The sequence below is a fragment of the Heteronotia binoei genome, chromosome 6 (genome assembly GCF_032191835.1).
Source record: "Heteronotia binoei isolate CCM8104 ecotype False Entrance Well chromosome 6, APGP_CSIRO_Hbin_v1, whole genome shotgun sequence".
In the NCBI taxonomy this organism is placed as follows: domain Eukaryota; kingdom Metazoa; phylum Chordata; class Lepidosauria; order Squamata; family Gekkonidae; genus Heteronotia; species Heteronotia binoei.
Window position 1 is genome coordinate 84,156,082 of NC_083228.1, and position 23,752 is coordinate 84,179,833.

The 23,752-nt window shown below is 41.7% G+C and overlaps 1 protein-coding gene across 4 annotated transcripts in view; it reads left to right on the forward strand.

Annotated features, from left to right (window-relative positions):
* The window catches only part of MAP3K13 (mitogen-activated protein kinase kinase kinase 13), a 67,826-nt gene that overhangs the window by 34,425 nt on the left and 9,649 nt on the right, over nucleotides 1-23,752 (forward strand). For all 4 annotated transcript variants that reach the window (XM_060242009.1, XM_060242010.1, XM_060242011.1 and 1 more), the window contains 11 exons: nucleotides 5,398-5,964; nucleotides 7,537-7,720; nucleotides 9,326-9,517; nucleotides 9,633-9,791; nucleotides 9,959-10,117; nucleotides 10,892-11,000; nucleotides 12,749-12,858; nucleotides 13,443-13,559; nucleotides 14,095-14,232; nucleotides 19,339-20,056; nucleotides 20,308-20,375. In XM_060242009.1, the coding sequence (XP_060097992.1) occupies nucleotides 5,463-5,964; nucleotides 7,537-7,720; nucleotides 9,326-9,517; nucleotides 9,633-9,791; nucleotides 9,959-10,117; nucleotides 10,892-11,000; nucleotides 12,749-12,858; nucleotides 13,443-13,559; nucleotides 14,095-14,232; nucleotides 19,339-20,056; nucleotides 20,308-20,375 (2,456 nt within the window). In that variant the 5' untranslated portion in view covers nucleotides 5,398-5,462. The remainder of the gene's footprint in view (nucleotides 1-5,397; nucleotides 5,965-7,536; nucleotides 7,721-9,325; nucleotides 9,518-9,632; nucleotides 9,792-9,958; nucleotides 10,118-10,891; nucleotides 11,001-12,748; nucleotides 12,859-13,442; nucleotides 13,560-14,094; nucleotides 14,233-19,338; nucleotides 20,057-20,307; nucleotides 20,376-23,752) is intronic.

The window sequence follows — 23,752 nt, forward strand, 5'->3', positions numbered from 1 at the left end:
AACTTGTCTTTTGGTTTTGATCGGCTGGCTCATAGCTCTTGTTCTGCCTGCCTGTGTGGCAGATGCACCTGCAGAGGGTGCAGCGTCTTCAGGATTGCAGGAGGTGACGTTAATTGATCTGGGCTCTCTAGAACTGAAAGGATCTGGAATCGAGTTGCATTCAGCGCCGGGAAATGGGAAGCCTGCTCAGCGGTGCTTGCTCAGAGCTGAGGTGATGGGAAGACGGTTGTGTTCAAATCCCTGCCCTCAGACTGACCTCCCTCTGCCAGCCAACAGGCAAAAATGCTTGGAGGGAGGGTGGAATGCTAATAAATGGTTTGGAATGAAGCCATGAAAAGATGGCTTCAAGGTATGACAAATGAGAATTCATGGGATAAATTATTGGAATATGTTGGGAACATTTACATCATTTGCTCACCATCAAAGCTTACCATTTCCAAAAGCCTGTAATAGCCAAACAAGGGCAATATTACAGTCTTTACTTGTTTATTTGGATGGAAATGCAATTCATTTTTATTGTGGTATTGGTAGAATTTATTCTGTATTGACCAACCAACCACAAAATATTCCCACTCCAAAAAAAAGGTAAATACATTTCAGAAAGTGCTATAAGCAAGAAGTTTTTGAAACTTGCATTTCACTGAGCAAACTCTTGTTATGATCATTGTTTTATCCTGCTTTTTGTTCAGACAGCTCAGAGCAGAATCCTGGGAAATAAATTCTAGGAAAGACAGTGACTGACATGATTAGCTTCATGGCCAAGAAGGGTGAACTAGAACCCAGATCTTCCCATCCTTCCAGTCCAGCACTTGAACCACTATACCACACTGACTCTTGCTATTGTATTGCAGTTCACGCCATAATCTTACAAGGATTTCAGATTAACCTGATTTGGTTATTTATGGCTGCTCCAAAATGTCACTGAAATTACAATTCAGAAGGAAGGTTGATTCTGATGTTATTCACCCTGGGCCCATTTGCAGTGTAGTGCAGAATATAAATTTCATAAATAAATAGTTATGCTCTTCTGGGCTAGTTAAATTAATAGGATTTAACTCTTCTTAGGATGGTACTGTACCTGACACACACACATGCACATGCACACAAGTAACATCAGAGGTAGATTGAGTTGCCCACCAAGTCTCTGACAAGTTTCTGCAGAAGTATTTATGGAGTTCATAAAACTTTACAGTGTTTTAATAGATGGTGAGTTTAGAATTGCCTACATTTTTCCTGGCAAGACTCATGTGCTTTTTACGAACTGTGCAGCTGATGGGAGTGGTAGGCAAAAAAAAATCTGGAGAGCTGCCATGGGCCACCCCTGTAATAACGAAAAACATCCCATACCAATAATACCAAGATTTACCAACACAATAATACCAAAATAATACCAACACACAGTGATATCAACACCCCTCATTAGTACAATGTTTCACAGGGTGGGTTAACTCTTGGCAGCAATTCTAGCAGCGCACAAATCCTCAGAGGAAAATTGATTCCAACAATAAATAAAGGGCTTGGTGCAAAAGAGTGCTCGTCTAGAAAATGATCGGATTCTCATTTGAAAGCCCATTTCCAGAAGACTCCGCAAGGTCGACCTCCGACGTTTCACATCCCTTTCTCAGAGGGGAGTCTGAAGTTCTTTCACAATGTCCACACCAGAAAAGTATCCAGGAGCTCCTACAAGCGCACACAAATCCTTCCAAGCGTGTCTGACCCCTGGAGATGTCCCTGAATTGCTGCTGATCTCCATCCCTTGGGAGGAATGAAATGGCTGCTTGGCGCTCCATGGCATCATATTTTTAAATTGATATTTTAATGAAGGCATAAATATTATTATTACAGTTTTTTTTCAAGAGACCAAACCAAACAACAGAGAGACAGCAATATTTCAATATAGGGGATCATATACCAGCAGGCTGCTTGTGGCATTTCTCCCTGTCACATGGTGTGGTGGGGTAATCAGGTTATCAATCACATGACCTAGATCGCACCAGCAGTGCCATCTTGGGGGGGGGGTGCCGCCCCCAAAGTGACACCACTTCCTGTTTCCCCCCCAAAAAAGTGGTGGCCATTTTGGGGAAGTTACATCACTTCCTGTTTCCAGCAGGGCTCCCTCGCAAGTGGTGGCCATCTTGCGGAAGTGACATCACCGGAAGTGACATCATATCCTGTTTCTGGCGGCATGCACACACGTAGGGGGGCCCACATAAATCTTGGGCCCCGGGCCCCCAAAGCCCTAGCTACGCCACTGTTATGACCTCTGGTGCCTCATCTTTTTCTGAATCCAGCTTGAGCATTTGGCATTTCTTGTTCCATATATGGTAACAATCTTTGTTGTAAGATTTTCAGCATCACTTTCTTGTGTGAGAAATTAATGCAGTGGTCTAATGGTTTCTGCAGTCTTTGTTGTTGTTGTTCTTCAGTCGCACAGTCGAGTCTAACTCTTTGCAACCCCATGAACCAAGTCTCACCAGGTCCTCCTGTCTTTCACCCTCCTCTGAAGTCTGCTCAAATTCGTGTTAGTTACATCATTAACGCTGTCCAGCCATCTCATCTTTTGCCGTCCCCTTCTTCTTTTGAACTTCTGTCTTTCCCAGCATCAGGATCTTCTCCAGTGAGTGCTTCCTTCTCATTTGGTGGCCAAAGTATTTGAGCTTCAGCATCTGACCTTCCAAGAAACAGTCTGGGTTGATTTCTCTTAGGACTGACTGATTTGATCTTCTTGCAGTCCAAGGGACTCTCAAGATTCTTCTCCAGCACCACAGCTCAAAAGTATCTATTCTTCTGTGCTCAGCCTTCCTTATGGTCCAACTCTCACAGCAATACATTACTACTGGGAATACCATTGCTTTGACTATACGGACTTTTGTTGGCAGGGTGATGTCTCTGCTTTTTATTATACTGCTTAGGTTTGCCATAGCTGTCCTCCCAAGGAGCAAATGTCTTTTAATTTCATGGCTACAATCACCATCTGCAGTGATCTTAGATCCCAGAAATGTGGAGTCTTGTCACAACTTCCATGTTTTCCCCTTCTATTTGCCAAGGAGTGATGGGACAGGTTGCCATGAGCTTAGTTTTTTTGATGTTGAGTTTCAAGCCTATTTTTGTGCTCTCTCCTCTTTCACCCTCAACAAGAGGCTCTTTAGGTCTTCTTCACTTTCTGCCATTAGAGTGGTATTATCTGCGTATCTGAGGTTGTTGATGTTTTTCTCAGCAATCTTAATTCCAGCTTGTGCTTCATCCAGGCCAGCAGTCTTTGAGGTCTCATTTTTTTGGAATTGGAGTGTAGGTTGAACCTTTCCAGTCTGTGGCACATTGTTTTGTTTTCCATATTTGTTGGTATGTTCTTGTTAAGATTTTAATGGGCTCAATTTATGTGACTTGAAGTAGCTCTATTGATATCCCATCTACTCCCGGTGATTTGTTACTCCCTGTTGTTTTAATACAGCCTTCACTTCACTTTCTAAAATTGCAGGTTCTTCAAAAGATTCTTCTTGGAAGGAATCTGTCATCCTCTCTTCTGTATACTTTGTCAGAGTATTATTCCCATTTTTTAAATTCTGACCTGTTCTGTTAATGTATTTCCATGTTGATCTTTCAGCATGCTTGACTGTGTTTTAGCTTTCCTTTTGATTTCTTGGATCTTGTGCAATAGATCTCGTGTTCTTCCATTTTGTTGTTCTTTTCGATTTCCTTATACTGATAGTTATAATAGTTCTCTTTGTCTTCATGTGCCAGTAGCTGGAACACTGCATTCAGACTTCTGATTCTGAAGTCTGATTTCTGTCACTTTTTGCTTTTGTATCTTGTCTAACTTTAACAATTTAAAGACTTTTGTCAGTCATCCATCAAGGTTTTTCATTTCTTTTGGCTACAGGAATAGACTATGCATTCTTCCTTGATTATATCTCTGGTTTCAATCCACAGTTCTGGTTCCTTTTTGCTTGAACTAAGTAATGCAAACTTGTTTTTTACACGTTCTTTAAACTCTTCAGAAATGTTGTTTTTAGATTGTATTTTGGCACTATGAATGCTTTATTTTATTCTTCATCTTTATTCTGTGCCTCCTGTATGTTAAAGCTCAGCTAAAAAGTTTTATTCCTCCTCTGGCAATATAGTCCTTCTCTGAAATCAAGTTTCCTGGGTTTTCTCATATGTTAGTTTTCAGTCTGCTATGTCTGTATGATTATCCTGCTTGCCACTAGTGGTTAGATCTCCTGTGGTTGTACTGTGTCCTGTTTCAAGGAACTGGTGTATTCTATGCTGCGCTTTTTTGAGATGGGCTTTGGGGACTAGGTAATAGTAAAACAGATATTTCTGATACAATAATGGATCATTCTGTATAACTGTAGACTTCATAATTTTAGCTATTTTTTTTAACATAAATTATGTAGATTTTCAGATGGTGCCACAATGTTGAATAAATTAAAGTGATTCACATCAATGGCACCCATCTAGAAATAATTTATTCATAATAAGTTATACACACAAGTTATCACAGTTCATTTTTGCAGCCATATGTGAACATTTGGATATAATTCGTTTTAACTACTGTAAAGTTTATTGACACATCTAGATACAACAATCTGAACAATATAGAAGTCAATCTATTATTACATATGAATTACCATTGAATGAACTTAGTGAAGTTTGAATGGGGGTTTTTTCCTCCGTAAAATGGGAAGCTATGTAAATATTTCAATAGTTTTGTCACATGCCCAAGATCCAGTTTGGTTTTGATGTCAAGTGATTTAGTGTGACTGAGAGGGGCACCAAAGAAGAGGTACAAGGACTCCTTGAAGAAATCCCTTAGCACCTGTCACATCAACCATCACCAGTGGTCTGACCTAGCCTCAGATCGCAAAGCATGGAGGCACACCATCCACCAGGCTGTCTCTTCCTTTGAGAACACACGCATAGCTGGTCTTGAGGACAAAAGGAGATTGAGGAAGAATCGCACTGCTACAGGACCAACCCTAAATCAGACTTTTCCCTGCAGCCGCTGTAGCCGGACCTGCCTGTCCCACATTGGTCTTGTCAGCCACCAGCGAGCCTGCAGCAAACGTGGACTATTGCACCCTTCTTAAATCTTCGTTCGCGAAGCCAAGCCGAGAGAGAGAGAGAGAGAGTACAAAGTCCACCGTGTAATATATTACTGGTATCACTATCCTAGGAGCAGCTCGCAGAAATATTTTTGCCCTGGATGGAACTTTTTCATGCTATTGTAACTTTTGTGGTTACCTAAAATGTTTCTTTTGAGAGGACGATAAGCTAGAAGAGGCACTGGGTTATACTGAGGAACAGATAAGCAATTTAGATCAAGGATACTCAATTTTAAATTTGAAGCATACTCTTTTGCATTATTCTTATATGTTTCTCTCTGTCTCTTTTCAGGGGCCACTTGCTGCATCAGGGGTGAGGATATTTTTTTGTTTACATAATATCTGACTTTCTGTTCCATGCACACCCACAGTACAATGACCAGTTCTCAGGAACCCCTGAGTTGGTCTTCTTCTACAACTGTGATCACCAAGACCCTAAGTGAAGACAAAGATTTTAGTGGGATGCATGGAGAACACATGCCTGCTGGTGTTCACTCTTCGCCTGAAATTATAGAAGATGTACAAGACAAGGGTTTGTTCCAGAGCAATGTATCAGAGAACATGAGCAGCCCGGTTGCCACAACAGTACTGACCAGCATAAGTGAGGATTCCAGGGACCAGTTTGAGAATAGTGTGCTGCAGTTAACAGAACAGGATGAATTAGAAACCACTGTTAGCCAGGGCAACAGTGACAGCGTGAGGAGGGAGACCAACAATGGAACAGATGATATCAAGATTCAGTTCAACAGATCAGGCAGTGGAAATGTTGGATTTCTTGAAGGACTCTTTGGCTGTTTGAAGCCAGTATGGAATATTATAGGCAAAGCTTACTCCACTGACTACAAGCTGCAACAACAAGGTAAACCTCCGTGGCAAAATATTATATTTTTGTAGGCTTTAAAAAAGTTTCTAAGGTCAAGTGAACAGTGGCAGAGGGGAGGATATTAGCCTCTACAGTGTCATTTAATTCCCATAGCATGAAGTTAAACTTTTTGCATGTATGCATCAGTGTTTCATTTGCCACTCACTCATATACCAATAGCTCCAAAGGCAGAGATCCTTCATTCAGAAGTCCTATAAACTTGAGTAACCATTTTTTCTGTCTCAGTTTCTCCTTGAGCATTTCATCTGGGGTTTGCAAACCTTGTCATAAAATGACTCCTGCTTTGTCAAGAACAAATAGGATGAGCTTCTTAAAAGTGCAATAAGCAAAGCAAATATAAACCACGCAAATCAATGGCAAAAAAAAGCTAGAGCTTCTGACCTCTGTCATCATCTATGTAACAGATGATTTATGATACCAGGCCTCTCTTTGCTCAACTCTCCCCCTTTTTTCCTCTCCTCCTGCAACTTTCTTAAAATGAAGGAAATGATTTTCTTTCCATTATATCTGAAGAAGTCAGCTGTGTCTCATGAAATCTCATACTGGAACAGAAGTCTTTAAGATGCCACTGGATTTATGTTTTATTTTACAAAAAAAATGGGACAGTTGTGAGCTACCCATTTGCTTGATAGCTGGGGAAGGTTTCCTGACAGTGGGAGTGAATGTTCAAGGCTTTTTTTTTGTTTCAGTTGGGCATCTCTTGCTTCCATAAAGTCTGTAGGGTGCACCAAAATGATTAGATCATCTGTTTCTTATCTCTGAAATCAGGCCAATCTGGGGAGGCAATGTTATAGTATTTACCCAGGTAGCAAAGACTTAGTGTATTCTTTTGGATACTGTATACCCTGTATATATTTTTAAAAGTTCCTGGTGGCACCTGATATTGATGTTTAAGAAGTCTTCTTTCCCCATACCAATATGCATAGAGCTAAAACAGTAGTTAGTGCTCCCATATCCCTCCCCCCCACCCCCGAGACTAGGGCAAGTTTCTCTCTTTTAGCAGTACAGTTCCAAAGATGATGGCTTTGTCTTCTTGCCTAGCTTATGTCTGATAAACCCAATACCTAATACATGCAGTCAGAGTGCCTTCATGGGCAGAAGTCTGTGTTTTTCCTGTGTATCTTAAGAAAGGGAGGAGAAAGGGAACTTGGACTATAAAACCAGATAAGTAGTCTAAGTCTCAGACTTTAAAGCTGGGCGAAGTCTGGGCTCCAAAGGAAAAGCTAGACTTCAGAGATCAGATTTCTCTTATCCAGATTGTTTCTAATCATCATCTCTAGCTGCTAATATGAACTTCTAGAATATTCCTTTAAGAAGTAGGGTGTCCCTTCTCCTATTTCAGGATTTCTAGATCTCTTGGTTCCTGCCTGCTATCTCTAACATCTAGAGAAGAACAGATGGAAAGATGACTGTTCTTTTTTCATTTTACTTGTTCTTTAGCATTCTGTTGGCTAATTAAGTTCAAGGTAGCACACCACAAGGGTAGAAAGTGGCCTTTTACTTGGTTGCTTGTTGAAAGTTATAATAGAGTGTGCTTGTTGTTATCAGATACATGGGAGGTTCCCTTTGAGGAGATTTCTGAACTGCAGTGGCTGGGCAGTGGAGCACAGGGAGCTGTTTTCCTGGGTAAATTCCGAGCAGAGGAGGTGGCCATCAAAAAAGTGCGAGAACAGAGTGAAACGGATATCAAGCATTTAAGGAAGCTGAAGCATCCTAACATCATTGCTTTCAAGTAGGTAAAATTTTGATTTTGAAGACTATTTCTAGAGCTGTGTTATCTGGTCAGACTTAGTGGTTGTCGTCTTGGTCAGTGAAATTGTGCTTTAAATACAGCAACTTCCCTATATCATCTAATCTGCAATAATAACCAGAAAATCTAATTTACAGGATAAAATGCTGTATACTGTAGGTACATGCTAATAGTATACAGAGTTCTTTTTTGTAAGGATGGTAGGGGGAAGGAAACTAGGTCGAAGTTTTGAAAATTATTGATTTTCCATTATCAATGATGGATGCTTTAATAAACTCTCAGAGAGAACTGTTGTGTAATTGCCTTCCATTGTATAATGGGATAATCTTCAGCAATAAATGACAAAAACAATGGGTTGGATTCTGTTAGCCAGTCGCATTGGTAGTGTTACTTTCATCCAACACTTATATCCCTTTGACACAAGACTCTCCACGTGGTGGAGAAGCCTGTTGCATGTGTGGAGGGAATCTCTCATTGAAGGAAAGTGCTGCCACTGGTGAAATGGAGAGAGAGGATGCATCTCTTTGTATACAATGTAAACTGTGGGCTTTCTCCAATCCTTTACTATAGCAAACATTTTCCCCTGTCTTGTTTTGCGAATGCCTGATTGATAAAATTGAAGGACTTTAAATATGAACTGATTAAATGGCTGCTTTCACACCCAGGATTCTACATATTTCAGCTGCCTGACGGGTGCCTTTTTCATATTTCCACATGATGTCATCCCCTATTTGAGCACTGGCCATTTTAAAAGATTTTTCTACACACACACACAAATCTGCTTTATTTAAAAAATTTTTTTTTTAAAAAAATGATGTTTCCTGGGCAAGGACATTGAAGAGCTTATTTCACTTTCTCTTTTTTTTAGTTGATGATTGCAAGGGATCAGTCTCTTGCAGCAGTTAGCATAACTGAAGAAAGTCACTTGCCTTTTAAACAAGTGAGGAAAAGAAAATGTCCAGAGGTACATCTGTAAATATGTGGAGGTTTAAATTTTTTAAAAAGGTATTCTGTTACTCTGTCCAATGCAGTGTTAGGCATGCTGGTGGAGGTCCCCCCCCCTTTTGTTTTTGTTGAAAATCAGAAGAGAATCCGTTACACTTAACAGAGTGTGTGGCGAATCCTGAGGTTGATGTGAGAACGCATCAGTGGTGATTGGGCTTCAATGCGCATTAGTTGTGAAAGGGAAACCACCATTAGCAATGGAGAGAAAAATGGATCATCTGCTGTCTAGAATCTCCATTGCAAGAGCAGTTTCACACACCTCCATATGAGTAACCTGAGCACCATGAAAAATCACCCTGGTGTGGAAGCAGCTGTTATTTTATCCTCTGCGTTCTGCCCCTGTGAAGACTCCAATTCACTTTACTATTGAGTGGGGAATGTTTAGAACTGAACAGTCTGCTCTGCAAAGAGTTTTTACTTCCATTACTATTGAGATATATGTCTGATTAATAACAAATAACTAATCAGTCTTGCATGTATGTTACTGTTGAGGAGAATGGTGAGTGAGCCGCTGTGTTTCAGTTTATAAGGTCCCATTGTTTTTAGTTTGTCTTTTTCATCTGTAGTTCTACTTTATGTTAGGGGAGTTTGCACTCAGGCACCATGCTACTGTATAATAATGGAGTACTGTGCACATGGACAGCTGTATGAAGTGTTGCGAGCAGGTCGGAAGATCACACCTCAGCTGCTTGTAGATTGGTCGACGGGAATTGCTAGTGGAATGAACTATTTACATCTTCATAAGATCATCCACAGAGACCTCAAGTCACCTAAGTGAGTTTCTAGTGTGTATCAAGAAAAAAAAATAAAATTGAATGTAAATTAAGGCTTGAATTGCTATGGTAGTGCAAACCATTCTCATGGTTCATTCTGTTTTGTCTCTCTTCAGTGTATTAGTCACTCACAATGATACGGTAAAAATTTCGGATTTTGGTACTTCCAAAGAACTTAGCGATAAGAGTACAAAAATGTCCTTTGCAGGAACTGTAGCATGGATGGCCCCAGAAGTGATTCGCAATGAACCCGTCTCTGAAAAAGTGGATATTTGGTGAGAAATGTTTACAAAAAGACTAGGCAATTTCTATGTTCCCAACAGAATTTAATTTAACATCAGCCAAATGTTTCATGACCTGTTTTAGAAGTCATTTTTCTTTTTTTGTGATCTTTCTTGCTAAATATAGCTTTCCAGTTTCTTCATTTTCCTTTTTGCTTCAGGTCATTTGGAGTGGTTTTGTGGGAACTTCTCACTGGAGAGATTCCATATAAGGATGTAGACTCTTCAGCCATCATCTGGGGTGTAGGTAGCAATAGCCTACACCTTCCTGTGCCCTCCACTTGTCCAGATGGCTTCAAGCTCCTAATGAAGCAAACATGGTAAGAATTGCTGTTGTGTAGTTTGATACTGTAACCTGTATCCATTCCTGCAATACACCATGTCCATTGCAAATAACCAGCAGAAATCCCTCTCCTGGCCCCTTGCTGCAGTCCTGATTCTGGCAAAATTCACTCACAAAACTTGCAACAAAATTGTTGAGTGAAAGTGTGCTTAGGGAGATATGTGAAAATGGGATTTTCCTTGATTGGTTTCTTACTAATAAAGTATAAAGAAATGTGTAGACTTCATGGATTCTGAGTGTTTCTCGCATTTGATGAATGTGTTGCCACCAGTGAAATGGAGTGACAGGATCCAAGCTGTACATGATGTGAGTTGCTGTCCATGAATGGCAGAGAATATGCACTATCTGCATAGCAGATGGGTATGAGTATAGTATAAGCAACCACACTATGTCAGGAAAGGTATCAGTGCAAGTGCAGCATGTCTTGCTTCTCTAGGTATGATGCAAGTTTCCACCTTTTGTCCTGCATTGGACCCATGATCCTTGCTCTGGATCAAGCCCACTTTCTTTAAATTGACAACCAAAGCTGAGATGTCTCCCTGTACACACCACTCTAACAATGCTATGCCTATTCTTGTGCAAATAAATGTAATGTGTTGGCTTGATAAAATGACTTCAGATTCATGAATGTGTTAATACTGCCACAGACATAGAAGTTTACTTGAAATGTCACTATAACATAAAATACTCCAGATGTGTTCATAATCCTATTTTAACTTACTGCACAGATGGACTCCCATTTCTTTTCCAGGCAAAGCAAGCCCCGGAATCGGCCCTCTTTCCGACAGACACTTATGCACCTTGATATTGCATCTGCTGATGTGTTGGCCACCCCTCAGGAGACTTATTTCAAGTCTCAGGTAAATCTAGAAATGTTACTAGCAGCAGAACTGCACAGGCATGGTCAGCTTTCTGTGTGTCTTCTGATAGGCTGTGTATACTTCAACAAGGATGACAACACAGAGGCAAGGACTGATGGTACGAAATTGGTGTATGGGGAATATGAAGGGAAGAATGGAACTCAACATGTGTATGCATATAATCTGAAATACTTAAAACAGAAGCAGAGGGACAAAGAAACATTTGCACCTTGGGTATTAATTAGTTTACAGTACTGTAAAGTTTCATAAGTAGTCTGCTTTATCAGATGTATTACATGAACCAAAAAGTGTTGGGTATACAGAGCTACAGCAAGAAGAGACAATTGGATTCTTCTGGTTTGTTAGTGGATTGTTGCAAGTCAGGCCAAGCACAGCAGTGCCTTTTAAAGATGAGAAGTGTCTCTTAGGTGCAGCAATCAAACATCATCTCTGTAATTCAGCAAAGCAGATCCCCATACAGAAGTGTGTTTGGATACACATCCTGATCCCCATTTGCATCATGATGCACAGCTGGGCCTTACTGAATTGGCTGGATATAGATGTGATTGGAGGGAGTGTTTGGAGATAGGGGGTGAGACAGGAGTTGCATACCAGATTTGCTAGTTGTTCACAGCTAACTGACCACAACTAGAGCTGAATTGTGTAAATACCCACATCAGTGTTTGATATTATCAGGTCAACTTTCACAATCATTCTTTTTAGAATTATGATAGGCTCATTAACCATTCCTTTAGTGCCATATTGCTGTTTCTTACCTAGGGGCTGGAAAGTGCAACAGATTGCTACTTCCAAGATATTAAATTTAAAAAACAGGGGCACCCTGAATAACCATAGTAATAATAACAAAGAAGCTTCCTTTAGCCCTGTAGTGTTAGGTTCCTTTATCAAAAAGGCTCCTTTGATAGTGAATGCCTTTAGAAATCAAATGTAATATAACAAGAAACAACCCAGTTTGCCTCCTTGTATTCTGCCCCCTCTGCAGTTTAGAATCTTGATTTGTAAGGAAGAAAGTATATGTTGTTGAAGTCCCTTGGTTGGACAACAGAGCAAATTATTGAAAAGACTTCGTGGTTTGTGGCTTTGGAGCTGGATACAGGTGAAGGAGAAAAAGAAAAGGGATTGTGCAGGTTTGAGGACTCTGGCCCCTTCTTATTACAAATAAATTCTTATTTTATTTTGATATTGTAATGGAGCCATTTTCATCCTTCTGTGGATGCTTGTATTAGTCATTGAGATAGGATGTATTTTTCGGCAGTAATCACACTGTGTATGTTGTGTCCTGGGGACAATCTGCGGGGGTTGTGAGTGTAAAAATCTAATGTCAAATAAGTATACATTGCTTATTTTGCTACGCTTTATGAATTTCCTTTGAATAGCCCTAGAAATGAAAAGTAGTTGGCTACAGATTGGGAAGAAGAAATCAGACCACAAATTTGTCTGAAACAATTGATTTTATACAGTAAAATAACTTTATTATAGTATTGTCCCTATTAGTGATGGTTGATCTAGTGTTGGAAAACCAGATTGAATTACAGGGCAAGAATAACAATTAGACAGCATCAGACCTTCAGAATCTGAAATTGTAGTGTTTTTACAAAGGTACTAAACAGCCTCTAATTACTCGCTGTTTCTTTTCTAATATGCAAGAGGAGCAGCCCTTTTCATGGCAGTTGTCAGGGCCAAGAGTTATGCTTTGTAATCATTTAAATGTAAAATTATTTTGGCAGGCTGAATGGAGAGAGGAAGTGAAGAAGCACTTTGAGAAAATTAAAAGTGAAGGAACTTGTATACATCGTTTAGATGAAGAACTTATTCGTCGCCGAAGAGAAGAACTCAGGTCTGTTTATTTCTTAAGGACATAAAAGAAACCTGTTGGTTCAAATAAAGGGCCTACCTAGCCCAGTATTCTGTTGCCAACTGAATGACCATTTAGATACTTACAAAAATCCAAGTATGGTGTGAAAGTAATAAGCTCTTTCCTGTTTACTGTCCTCACTCCAGCAACTGGTATTTAGAAACCTATTGCCACCAAGTCTGGAGGTACTAATAGGCTATCATGTGGATTGGTCTGTCCTCTGTGAATTTGTCTTAAAGTCCTTTTAAGCAGTTGACCATCATCACTTTGTGACAGCAGAGTGTATACCTTTACATTGTGTGAAGAACTGTTCTTTATTCTGAATCTAGTGCTAAGGTTTCACTGGATGATCCCATATTCCCATATTATGAGACAGAGAGACAATTATCTGTATTGAGTGCTGCTTTAATATCTAAACCTTGATCTTGTTTTTGCAATTACATAGGACATGTTTAATTCAGAAAGATTCTGCATAAGTATAGTTGTTCTTCATTTTGTATATGTACACTGTAACTTACTGGAAAGGCCAGTTAACTGCACATCTGAAACTGGCTGTCTTTGCACAGGCATGCACTGGACATCCGTGAACATTATGAGAGAAAACTGGAGAGGGCCAATAATTTATACATGGAACTCAGTGCCATCATGTTACAGCTGGAGGTTCGGGAAAAGGAATTAATTAAGTATGTAACCCACCTATGTGCCCAGCATCATGTATTATTATAACAAGAATGGGAAAGACTGATCTATTTAAAAAAAATGGGTTGATTTCTACAGCTGCATTAGCAGAGGATATTTGCAGTGGCAGATTTTTCATATCTTCCCGTTTCCACAACAGCCTTTTTTGGCCCTTGCAAAGGCCCCGTCAATTGTCATAGGACCCCCATGGACACACAAAACCACTGGAAGGGGTCAGTTTTATCCAGTTTTCCCCTTGTGCCAATAGAAAGCTTGCTATGCCAGACTTGCTCTGCAGAATCCTTGCCCTTAGAAGCCTGCACTTCTTTATGTTTGGAATTTTGATCTGCTCCATAGCCAGGACTCCTGGTAGCATTAGCAGTTGCTTAACAAAAAAACTAATCTTGTTGCCTTGCTGACATAAGTATTTTTCAAGATATATAAGGAAAAAAATATTTGGAGACAGTTATTGCTCTGTACTTTGATAGCTTTCTTTTGCAGTGGGAACATTAGGGATTTTATTTTTATTCCACAATGCAGGCGGGAACAAGCTGTGGAAAAGAAATATCCTGGGACTTACAAACGTCACCCAGTCCGACCCATAATCCATGCCAATACAATGGAAAAATTGATGAAAAAGAAAGGCGTCTCCCACAAGCCTGGGGGTCAGATTAAAAGGTGAGCCAAGTAACAAAACAGTTTTCCACTAGGGGTAGTGTATTCTGTTTACTTGAAAGGAAGACAACCATGAATGTAGGATGACCTCCCCACCATTATGAACAAAAATTTTAATTACATAGTAATCAATACACTGTAAACAATATGGACTACAGAAGAAAATTATTTTCAGTGTTTGCACCTTTACTTTGTTCATAAATTTATTTATTTATTTTGATTCATATCCCGCCCTTTCTGCCAGAGCAGGCTCAGTATTGGATCATACTGTTTCAAATTTTAAAAGGCAAATACCACCCCCTCCAGAAACTCAGACTGATCCCCTGGCATTGTGGTCAGTCCACAGGGTCATAATACTTCCTTTGGGCTAGGAAGTCACACTTTGTTATATCTCCAATTCAGCAGGACATTTAAAATCAATTACTTGATCTCTCTCCTGGAGGAAGAAAAAAGAGCTGAACTGCTAGGCAACTCTGGCCAGGAGCACAGGGGAAGATGCAAAAGGGGGTGTGGAGTCCTGTTGTGAGTTACTGATCCAGAAGCATTGGTCAGTAGAGGAACAAATCCTCTACTCTTATGATTGTTTACTGGGCTAAGAGTTAGCCTGTGAGTCCACACAACTCCTTCTCTGTCCCATTAAAACTCCAAGCAGCTTGAAAGTCAGCCTTGCTTGCAAGCCCTAACCTGGATAGTCTAGGCAAGCCTGATCTCATCATATCTCAGAAGTTAAGCAGGGTCGACTCTGTATGGGAGGCTTCCTTGGAATACCAGTAGTTGGGAGGACAGGGGCAGGCTATATTCAACCACCTCTCTGAATATCCTCCAGTCCCCCAGTAGGGGTCAGTCACCAGAGGTCAACATGACTTACAGGTACAGATGCTTGTGCACACACACAAAAAGTACAAAAATACCAAAAAGAAAAAAGAAAGTCAGCCTTGCTTTCCTTGTTGATCCTATCTCCTGGTAAATGAGTTAGAGACTTTTTCCAGAGCTTTCCCCACATGTGCCACCTCTCACACTCAGCAGATCTTTATACCTGAGTGAGAGACTACCCCTCCCCTTTTAGAAAGACAAAATTGGTAAAGATTATTGTCTTCCATTTTTTGAGTAAATATGATAATACCAGCCTAGGCAGATAACTGTATTGCCCTTTTCTCATAGCAAATTTTGGGGTGCATATGGCATAAAAGTATTGCCCTTGCTTCTCATTACACTTCAGAAGGGAAATCCCAGGAACATTTGGAAGCCAGACACCCCCCCCCCAATATTTTTATTTTTCTAAAGAAATTTTCCCTGGGGTTGCAAAATAATAGACCTTCAGGAAAGATTAGGGAGAAACCCTTCTCTTCTCTTTTGGATTGAGTACAATACTTTTTTGGAAGTGGTGTTGTAAAATACATATTGTCAGCCAATTCATGCTGCTGTGAAACGGAGATCCAAGAATCAGAGTAATAACAATCATAGTTCTGCTACTTCATATGTCGGTCTAGATTACTAAACAGACAGTACAAGTCTTGATGAAAACAAAGTACTCTCAAGTGTTACCAAATACAGGACATCTTCAGGGATTTGGTCCAAACTGGAAGCTGCTACATATTTTGCTTCTGCAACGTGAGAACTTTGAACAATGCAGCCTCTGGCTCCACTTGTTTCTTGCTTGTCTTAGATTCCTTTGTCTTCTGCATGGTGAAATAAGAGGATGAATGTTTGAAAACCAGACATACACAATCAAGGAACAAATTAACACATGAAAGAGCTGAGAAGTTTGTTTCAGAGTCCATGAAACATAAAGTGGAAATTCACATCTGTAAGCTATGGATCCTTCAGTATATGATTAGAGAGATAATATCATTCATGCCATTTTCAAGAGTATACTAATTACTAACAATTAACATGCTACAAAGAGCCAGTGTGGTGTAGTGGTTAAGAGCAGCTGACTCTAATCTGGAGGGATCAGGTTTGATTCCCCAGTCTTCCAGGTGAAGCCTGCTTGGGTAACCTTGGGCCAGTCACAGTTCTCTCAGAACTCCTTCAGCCCCACCAACTTCACAAAGTGAGTGTTGTGGGGAGAGGAAGGGAAGACTATAGTAAGCCAATTTTAGACTCCTTAAGGTAGAGAAAAGTGGGGTATAAAGATCAACTCTAAGTCCCCATGTCTCCCATGTCTTGGACTCAGTGTTCTGATGAAGTTGGCTTCACTTATGCTTTCTCCAAACAGAACAAGTGGTTTTCGCATGCAGATTCTGTAACCAGTCTTTTCTTTCATGGAAGGAGGCAGCTTCTTGTGTTATCTTTTGTATCTTGTTTTGAGCACAGAAGTAGGTTTCTCTCTGTTTATGCAGTAGATCTGTGGCACTTGGCTCATGGGCTCATTTTCAGTTTGTGGTACTCTTTTTGATGCAAAACATGCATAGTCCCTAGAGCAGATGTGTCAAACTCCTTTGTTACAAGGGCCAGATCTGACATAAATGTTCCTTTGTTGGGCCGGGCCATGTGTGCCATAAAATGTAACATGAGGTACCAGGGCTATAAACTTTATAAAGATGATTTCAGATGTCAAATGGCAATAGCAAGCATGTCTGGATTAGGTGTGATATGCAGATAGGTAAAAGGCATGGAAATACCAGTGCTGGTAATGAGACAGGAAACCTGGGTCTCAATTCCAGGAAGATTCAGTCCAGGAGGATGCAAAGAATAAATGGACATAAGTCTGATATTAGAAACCAGAACATTCAGTTGCTGACCTAAGAGTATCAGTGCTCTTACAAAAGAATTCAAAGGGCAATTAGAGAGACTGCTGAATTGCAATTGATAATGAAGCTGAAGACAATGCATCCTCCCGGACTGAATTGAGAGCTAATTTTCCTGTCTCATTACCAATGTATGCTATTATCATATGGCATCTGAAATTGCTCCTAGATATACAGACCAATCCAAGTGTTCTAATTCCTAATCAGGGTTTTTTTTTAAAGAAAATAAATCTAGATAGGAACAGAGAAATCCAGTCTTTAATACAAACTTTTCAGAATAGGCCAAAATAATTTCCTCAGTATACACTGTGCTTGTCAGAAGAATCCTCCCTCCCTGCCTCCTTTTCTGCCTCCCTCCGAAGAAGTGTGCTTGCACACAAAAGCTTAAACCTGGAATAAAACACTGTCATCTTACAGCTGCCATGGGACTCCAACTTTGTTTTCTCTGTCTCTTTTTCCTCCACCAATGAGGAGTGGCCCCAGAGAAGGAAGCAGAAGTTGTATGTGTGTGATAGAGGGAGAGACTGAGACTGTGTGAAAGTGAGAAAGAAAGAGGCTTGTTGTATATCTTGCATGAATCAGGAAGCAGCCATAGAGCTGTGTGTGTGTATGTGTGAGAGAGAGAGAGTGAAGGAAGGGGGGGGAGGCAAGAGCCAGGAAGCAAAGAGCCACTGAGGGAGTTGGGGGAGAAGCAAGCTATGGTGTGGCTGCAGCAGCAGCCCTGGAAAAGGATGCAGGAGAAGGAAATTGCTTGGGGGCAGGATTTGAGACCTGTGCAGGCTGGATGTGGCCCACAGGCTGCATGTTTGACACCCCTGTCCTAGAGTCTGAAGTTGCAGCTGGCATTTATTCCTGTATGTGATTGATCATTAATGCCACACCATTGGCTCTTAGCAATACCAGCTTTTAGCACCAAGTTAGTGCTTTAAAACAGCGGTCCCCAACCACTGGGCCCCGGACCGCTGCTGGTGCATGGCCCATCAGCAACCGGGCTGCCAGCTGAGCTTCTCCCCCCCCCCCCCGTGGTGCCCCACAGCCTCCCCCCCCATGCCGCCTCCTCCTCCTCTCGCGTAGCCTCCTCCTCCCTCTGTGTTTGTTTTGTTAAGCTGGGGAAAGGGCCTTCTCAGCTCTTTAAAAGCTCACCTCCCTCCCCCATGGCAGCAGCTGATCCGCGGGAGAAACTGGCAGCAGCGGCGAGCGACTGCTGAACAAGCCACGCTGCCTTTACCTCCGGAGGCAAAGGCAGCACCACTTGTTTAGCAGATTGCTCACTGCTGCTGGCACGGGGGGGGGGGGGCGGGGGCGAGCTTTTAAAGAGCTGGGAAGATGCTTCCCCTGGCTTAACATAATGAACACAGAGGGAGGAAGAGGCAAGGTGGCAGGGTGGGGAGGCCAATTTTTTTTTATTTATTTTATTTATTTATTCGGGACTTATATCCCGCCCTTCCCACGAGTGGCTCAGGGTGGCTTCCAACAGTTTATCAAGCATAAAATTAAACAATTTTAAGTATAAGCAATTAAATAATTAAACAGATTTAATTCAGTTCCCACACCCTGCAGTTCCTCCACCCTGCTGGTCCTTGGTGCCAAAAAGGTTGGGAACCACTGCTTTAGAAGCTTGACAAGATGCAGCAGTGTAGACAGTACTGTGGACACCAAGAAGGCTGTGGAATTCATACATTTTTAACATACAGTTAAAAAAGACCAGGTCCCCCCAAACAAGAATACAACTAGATTCATCTGAGGGCCAAGCTAGATGTGATAGCACCATCATGGCTGCTAGGAGGGTGCCATGTCATTTTAAAATGCTGTGAGGTCTCAATCCTAATTGGCCTGCTGCACAGCAGGTTGTGGTGCTCTTGTTCTCCTTCCCCCTTGCTTATTCATATCCTAAAATGCATCCTCCCACATCTGTTTTGGCACCTGAAAAGGCATAAGGGAAAACAAGAGTGTTGTGCCATGTGCCTGATCAGGATTGGGCCTTCATCAGCATTCTTAAATTACTTCAAAATGCTGTTGTCATTGAAGATGCTGTCACGTGGGGGGTGGTGACATTCTGTATTTGTTTCTGAAACAGCAGCAAACATGGCCAACTTCCTTTGAATGTCAGAGATGGAGCCATTGGATGCATACTAGCCTGTAGTTGCATCTGAAGTAGTGCTTCTGATTCTGGCATTATTTATGCTTTCTTGGTATGCACCAATTCATACTTCATTTTAAAAAGAAACTAAACTACTCCAGAGTCATCTGTTAACAGACACATTGACAGTGCAGTGAGAGATGTGAAAAAGCTCTATATAACTGAGCTTAGCACTTACTAATTCTAACACAGAGAATGCTGTTTTGCTTCCTTTCCCAGGCCTGATCTGCTAAGGTCTGATGGCATTTCCAACACTGAGGTAGGCCCTAGTGGCTCCCCCCTCTCAGGGAGCCCCAAGATGTCTACAGTTAATAGCAAAGGCCGTTACCGTTGCAAACCACGCCATCGACGAGGAAACAGCAAAGGCAGCTACAGTGACTTTGCAGGGATTTTGAAAAACCAGCCAGCCCAGGATGACTCAGACCAGCCATCTCACCATCATCAACACCATCCTCCTCCTCATGGGCATCACCCTCGGCTAAACATACATGGACAAGACATAGCCAACTGTGCGAACAACCTCCGGTATTTTGGCCCTGCTGCAGCCCTGCGGAGCCCTCTCAGTAATCATGCGCAGCGGAGGATGTCTGGCTCTAGCCCCGACCTTATCTCTGCTGCCATGGAAGCCGATTCACGGAGAAATCTGGAGGAGGATGGAGGCAGCAAGGCTAATAATTGGGAATGCTGTAAAGGAGACATTTGCAGCCTCTGTCCAGAGTGCAGACTGGGGAAAAATGGTTCAAACCAAGGGCAGTCACTTGAGCCAGGGCTGGAGCAGCTGGAGGCACCACCACATGACCCACTGTATGCAAATGGACAGTTTCTTGGAAGGAGTGAGGGAAGTGAATTAAGCACCCACAGGCCAGGGTCATCTCTTGGCTCCTCACACCAAGCGAGCGCTCCAGGACTGCTGTGCAGAACACGGCCCATCCCAAAGGTAAGGTTCCTCTAACCTTCTCACAAGCAAGGGGCTGGTTTAAGCTTTGCTGTCCGATCATGTATGCTAAATCTGTTGGATGTGCCCAGGAGTTCATAGTTCTTGCCCTGTAGAGCTGCACTCTAAGGTTTCACTACATGAGCATTGCTCTGTGATTTGCTTTTTTTATTAGAGGCCATATTACTCTGTGATTGTAATTGGCTGTTGGTAATAATTGGCAAACCCACAGTTGTCTTTTATCTCCCTGCCAGAGTGGTGATGATTCTTCAGAAGAAGAAGGAGAGGTAGACAGTGAAGTAGAATTCCCTCGAAGACAGAGGTAAAAAAATTAAATTGCTGAACTCTTCCTATAATTGTGAAACAACTGATTAGTTGATGGAAGGGATTGAATTGTAGTGTGATTTAATTTGATTGCGGCCTGGTAGCTGAGAGGATTGATTCTCCTACAACACATTTTCTTTAAACAAACTTTTCTCGTCTTCTACAAACCTAGAGAAAATGTAGCAGCTAGTAGGATAACGCGTCTCAACCCATGGCTACATTATATATGCTGCCTGTTTGACTCTCGAGTGCAGAACTGCTGCCACCATATATGGTTCCAGGCTCTAAATCCCCTCCTGGGATCCTTGGCTCGAAGGTTCACACTGCAGTCCAGCAGGTCAGGCAAACATTTCTCTATTATTGCAGAGAAGGTGAAGTGATCTCCAGATAACAGTAATTAATCAGGCAAAGGAAATTAAAGTGCTTCTGGAGGTCCTCTAGCAACAACAAATCAATTAAAATCAGGCAAAAGTTATCCAGACCATAATAATAATAATACTTTTTATTTATATCCTGCCCTCCCCACCGAAGCAGGCTCAGGGCGGCTCACAACATATTAGTTCAATACAATACAATAAAATCATATAATTCAACAAATACTGCATTATAAAACCATCATTTAAATCGACATTCCAATTAAGTTAACAGTTATGGTGCTAAATTACAGGTTTTTAATAAATTGATGGCGGAATACAACAGCAGCGAATCTATCATTTGCTCAGCATTCAGTGAAGGCCATTTTAAAAAGAGTAGTCTTGCAGGCCCTGCGGAATTGGTCAAGACTCCGCAGGGCCCACAGTTCGTTCGGAAGTTGATTCCACAGGTGTGGAGCTGCAATAGAGAAGGCCGGTTCCCTTGTGTTCTTCAATTTGGCCTCCCTCGGCCCAGGGATATTCAGCTGGTTCTTTCCCACTGACCTCAGTGCTCTCTGGGGTTCGTATGACTCTACATACCAACACACTGCCCACTTTCTCTATATTAAGAACTGCTTTCCATTCCATTTTTGTCTGATGAAGTCTGCTTAGAGCATACGGAAGCTTATATTCTGAATAAAACTTCGTTGGTCTTAAAGGTGCAACTTGTCTACTGCTTCAGGCCAACACGGCTGCCCACTTGGATCTACCAAAAAGACATGTGTGATTAAAAAAAAACACACAACCCTTTTCTTCCTGGAAAAGGTTCCTCTTCAGGCTTTATTCTGAAAGAGAAAACCTTAACTCACTGCCCCCCTTCCATCTAGCCCAGTTGTTAAGTAAGCTGACTCAGCAGCTCTGGTGAGATGAAAACCGGACAGTTTCTGCAACTATTTGCACGATCACTGCTCTGCTTTTAGTTCATTGGAGTTGCTCTTTTGGGCCTTAGCCAGTCTCTTCCTTACAGATGTGCTCATCCATGAACAGGGAGCAAATCCATAGACTATCTGCACAAAAGATTTTCTTTAAAATTTGACATTTTTTAAAAAAAGGTGTAGCATAGATGGAAACAGCATACACTTCTGACACTTTTCAGAACAGAGGGCAGAATTGACAAAAGGACAGATTCAAGATTATTTTCCAGCTAGTGTTTTGGACTGTCTGTCTTATCTTCCATCTTCAGCTAGGTGAAGGAAGCCACTGTAGTTCAGAATTCATCATGAAAGGGTCTTCATCCAGTTCAAGGTATATATATTGCATAGGGAAATTTTTGTTATTTCCATCTCAGTGATTGAGTCTAGACATGGACAGAAAAAAAATCCATATCATGTTTATATATACTGACTCTACAGAGATGGTGTTGAACTCACTGAAGAAACTGTTGCCAGATCTTGGATAGAAATTTTGCTTTTGTTAGAACTGAAACTCCTGTATACAGATCAACTTATATAGGTTTTTGGTGAAGTACTTGCTCTGAGAATCCACGTTTATAATAATAATAATAATAATAAATTTTATTTTTATATCCCGCCCTCCCCCACCAAAAGGCGGGCTCAGGGCGGCTCACAGACATGACTACGTCATGATTCAATTAAAAACAGATAAACATTATGAATACAATACAATTACATATATAGATTAAAATACATAAAAATAGGTGCTATAATTTCTGGTGTCACAATTACATATTATCAGCTTCAGTTACAACATAAGATGGCTAGAGTTAGAATGATTTTATCGAGTTAGTCTGGTCCTAATTCAAATGCGAGTTGGAAAAGAGAGGTTTTGCAAGCCCTGCGGAACTGGTTCAGGTCCCGCAGGGCTCGCACCCCCTCTGGGAGTTGATTCCACCAGCGCGGGGCCACTAATGAGAAGGCTTGCTCCCGAGTTATCTTCATTCTAGCCTCTCTTGGCCCAGGGATTTGTAGGAGGTTTTGGGAGCTAGATCTTAACGCTCTCCTGGGGATATATGGGGAGAGGCGGTCCCTAAGGTAGGCAGGTCCTCGGCCATATAGGGCTTTAAAGGTAATAACCAGCACCTTATACCGAACGCGGTAGACGACCGGTAGCCAATGCAGATCCCGCAGCACCGGCCGCACATGTTCCCACCTAGGTAGTCCCATCAACAGCCTGGCCGCTGCGTTCTGCACCACCTGAAGTCTTCGCGTTCAGCACAAGGGCAGCCCCATGTAGAGGGCATTGCAGTAGTCTAGTCTTGAGGTGACCGTTGCGTGGATCACAGTTGCTAGGTCGTCGCATTCCAGGAAGGGAGCCAACTGCCTCGCCCTCTTGAGATAGAAGAAGGCGGATCTTGCGGTGGTAGCTATCTGGGCCTCCATTGATAGCGAGGATTCCAGTAGCACCCCCAGGCTCTTGACCCTGCGCACTGGTGTCAGTGGCGCACCGTCAAAAGCTGGCAGAGTAATCTCCCCCCCCGGTCCGTCCCGACCCACGCAAAGGACCTCAGTCTTCGTTGGATTCAACTTCAGCCCGCTCAGCCTGAGCCAGTCAGCCACGGCCTGTAACGCCCGGTCCAAATTTGTAGGGACATCACCAGTCCGGCCTTCCATCAATAGATAGAGCTGGGTATCATCAGCGTACTGATGACAACCAAGCCCATGTCCGTATAATATACAATCTTTTTTATAAATCAGGGTCACTAGAGAAGGAGCATGTTATTCTTGAATGATTCCATACCTTTCTAGAATATGTGAACTGTAATCTGTATAACAATGGTTCTTTTGCAATTTTAATTCAAATTAACCATTTTTTTTGGTCATGCATAGTATTGTGAAGAGACCTAGGTACACTTCTAAAATTCTGAATATAAAGCAATAGATTTCATCCCAAGAATATATGTGGGGTAAAATCTAGATGAGATGTTCTGAAACATTAAGCATTTTGTGAAGTTATTTAGTTATAATTTTTTCTTTAAAAAATAGGAGATTTTTATGAGGCCATG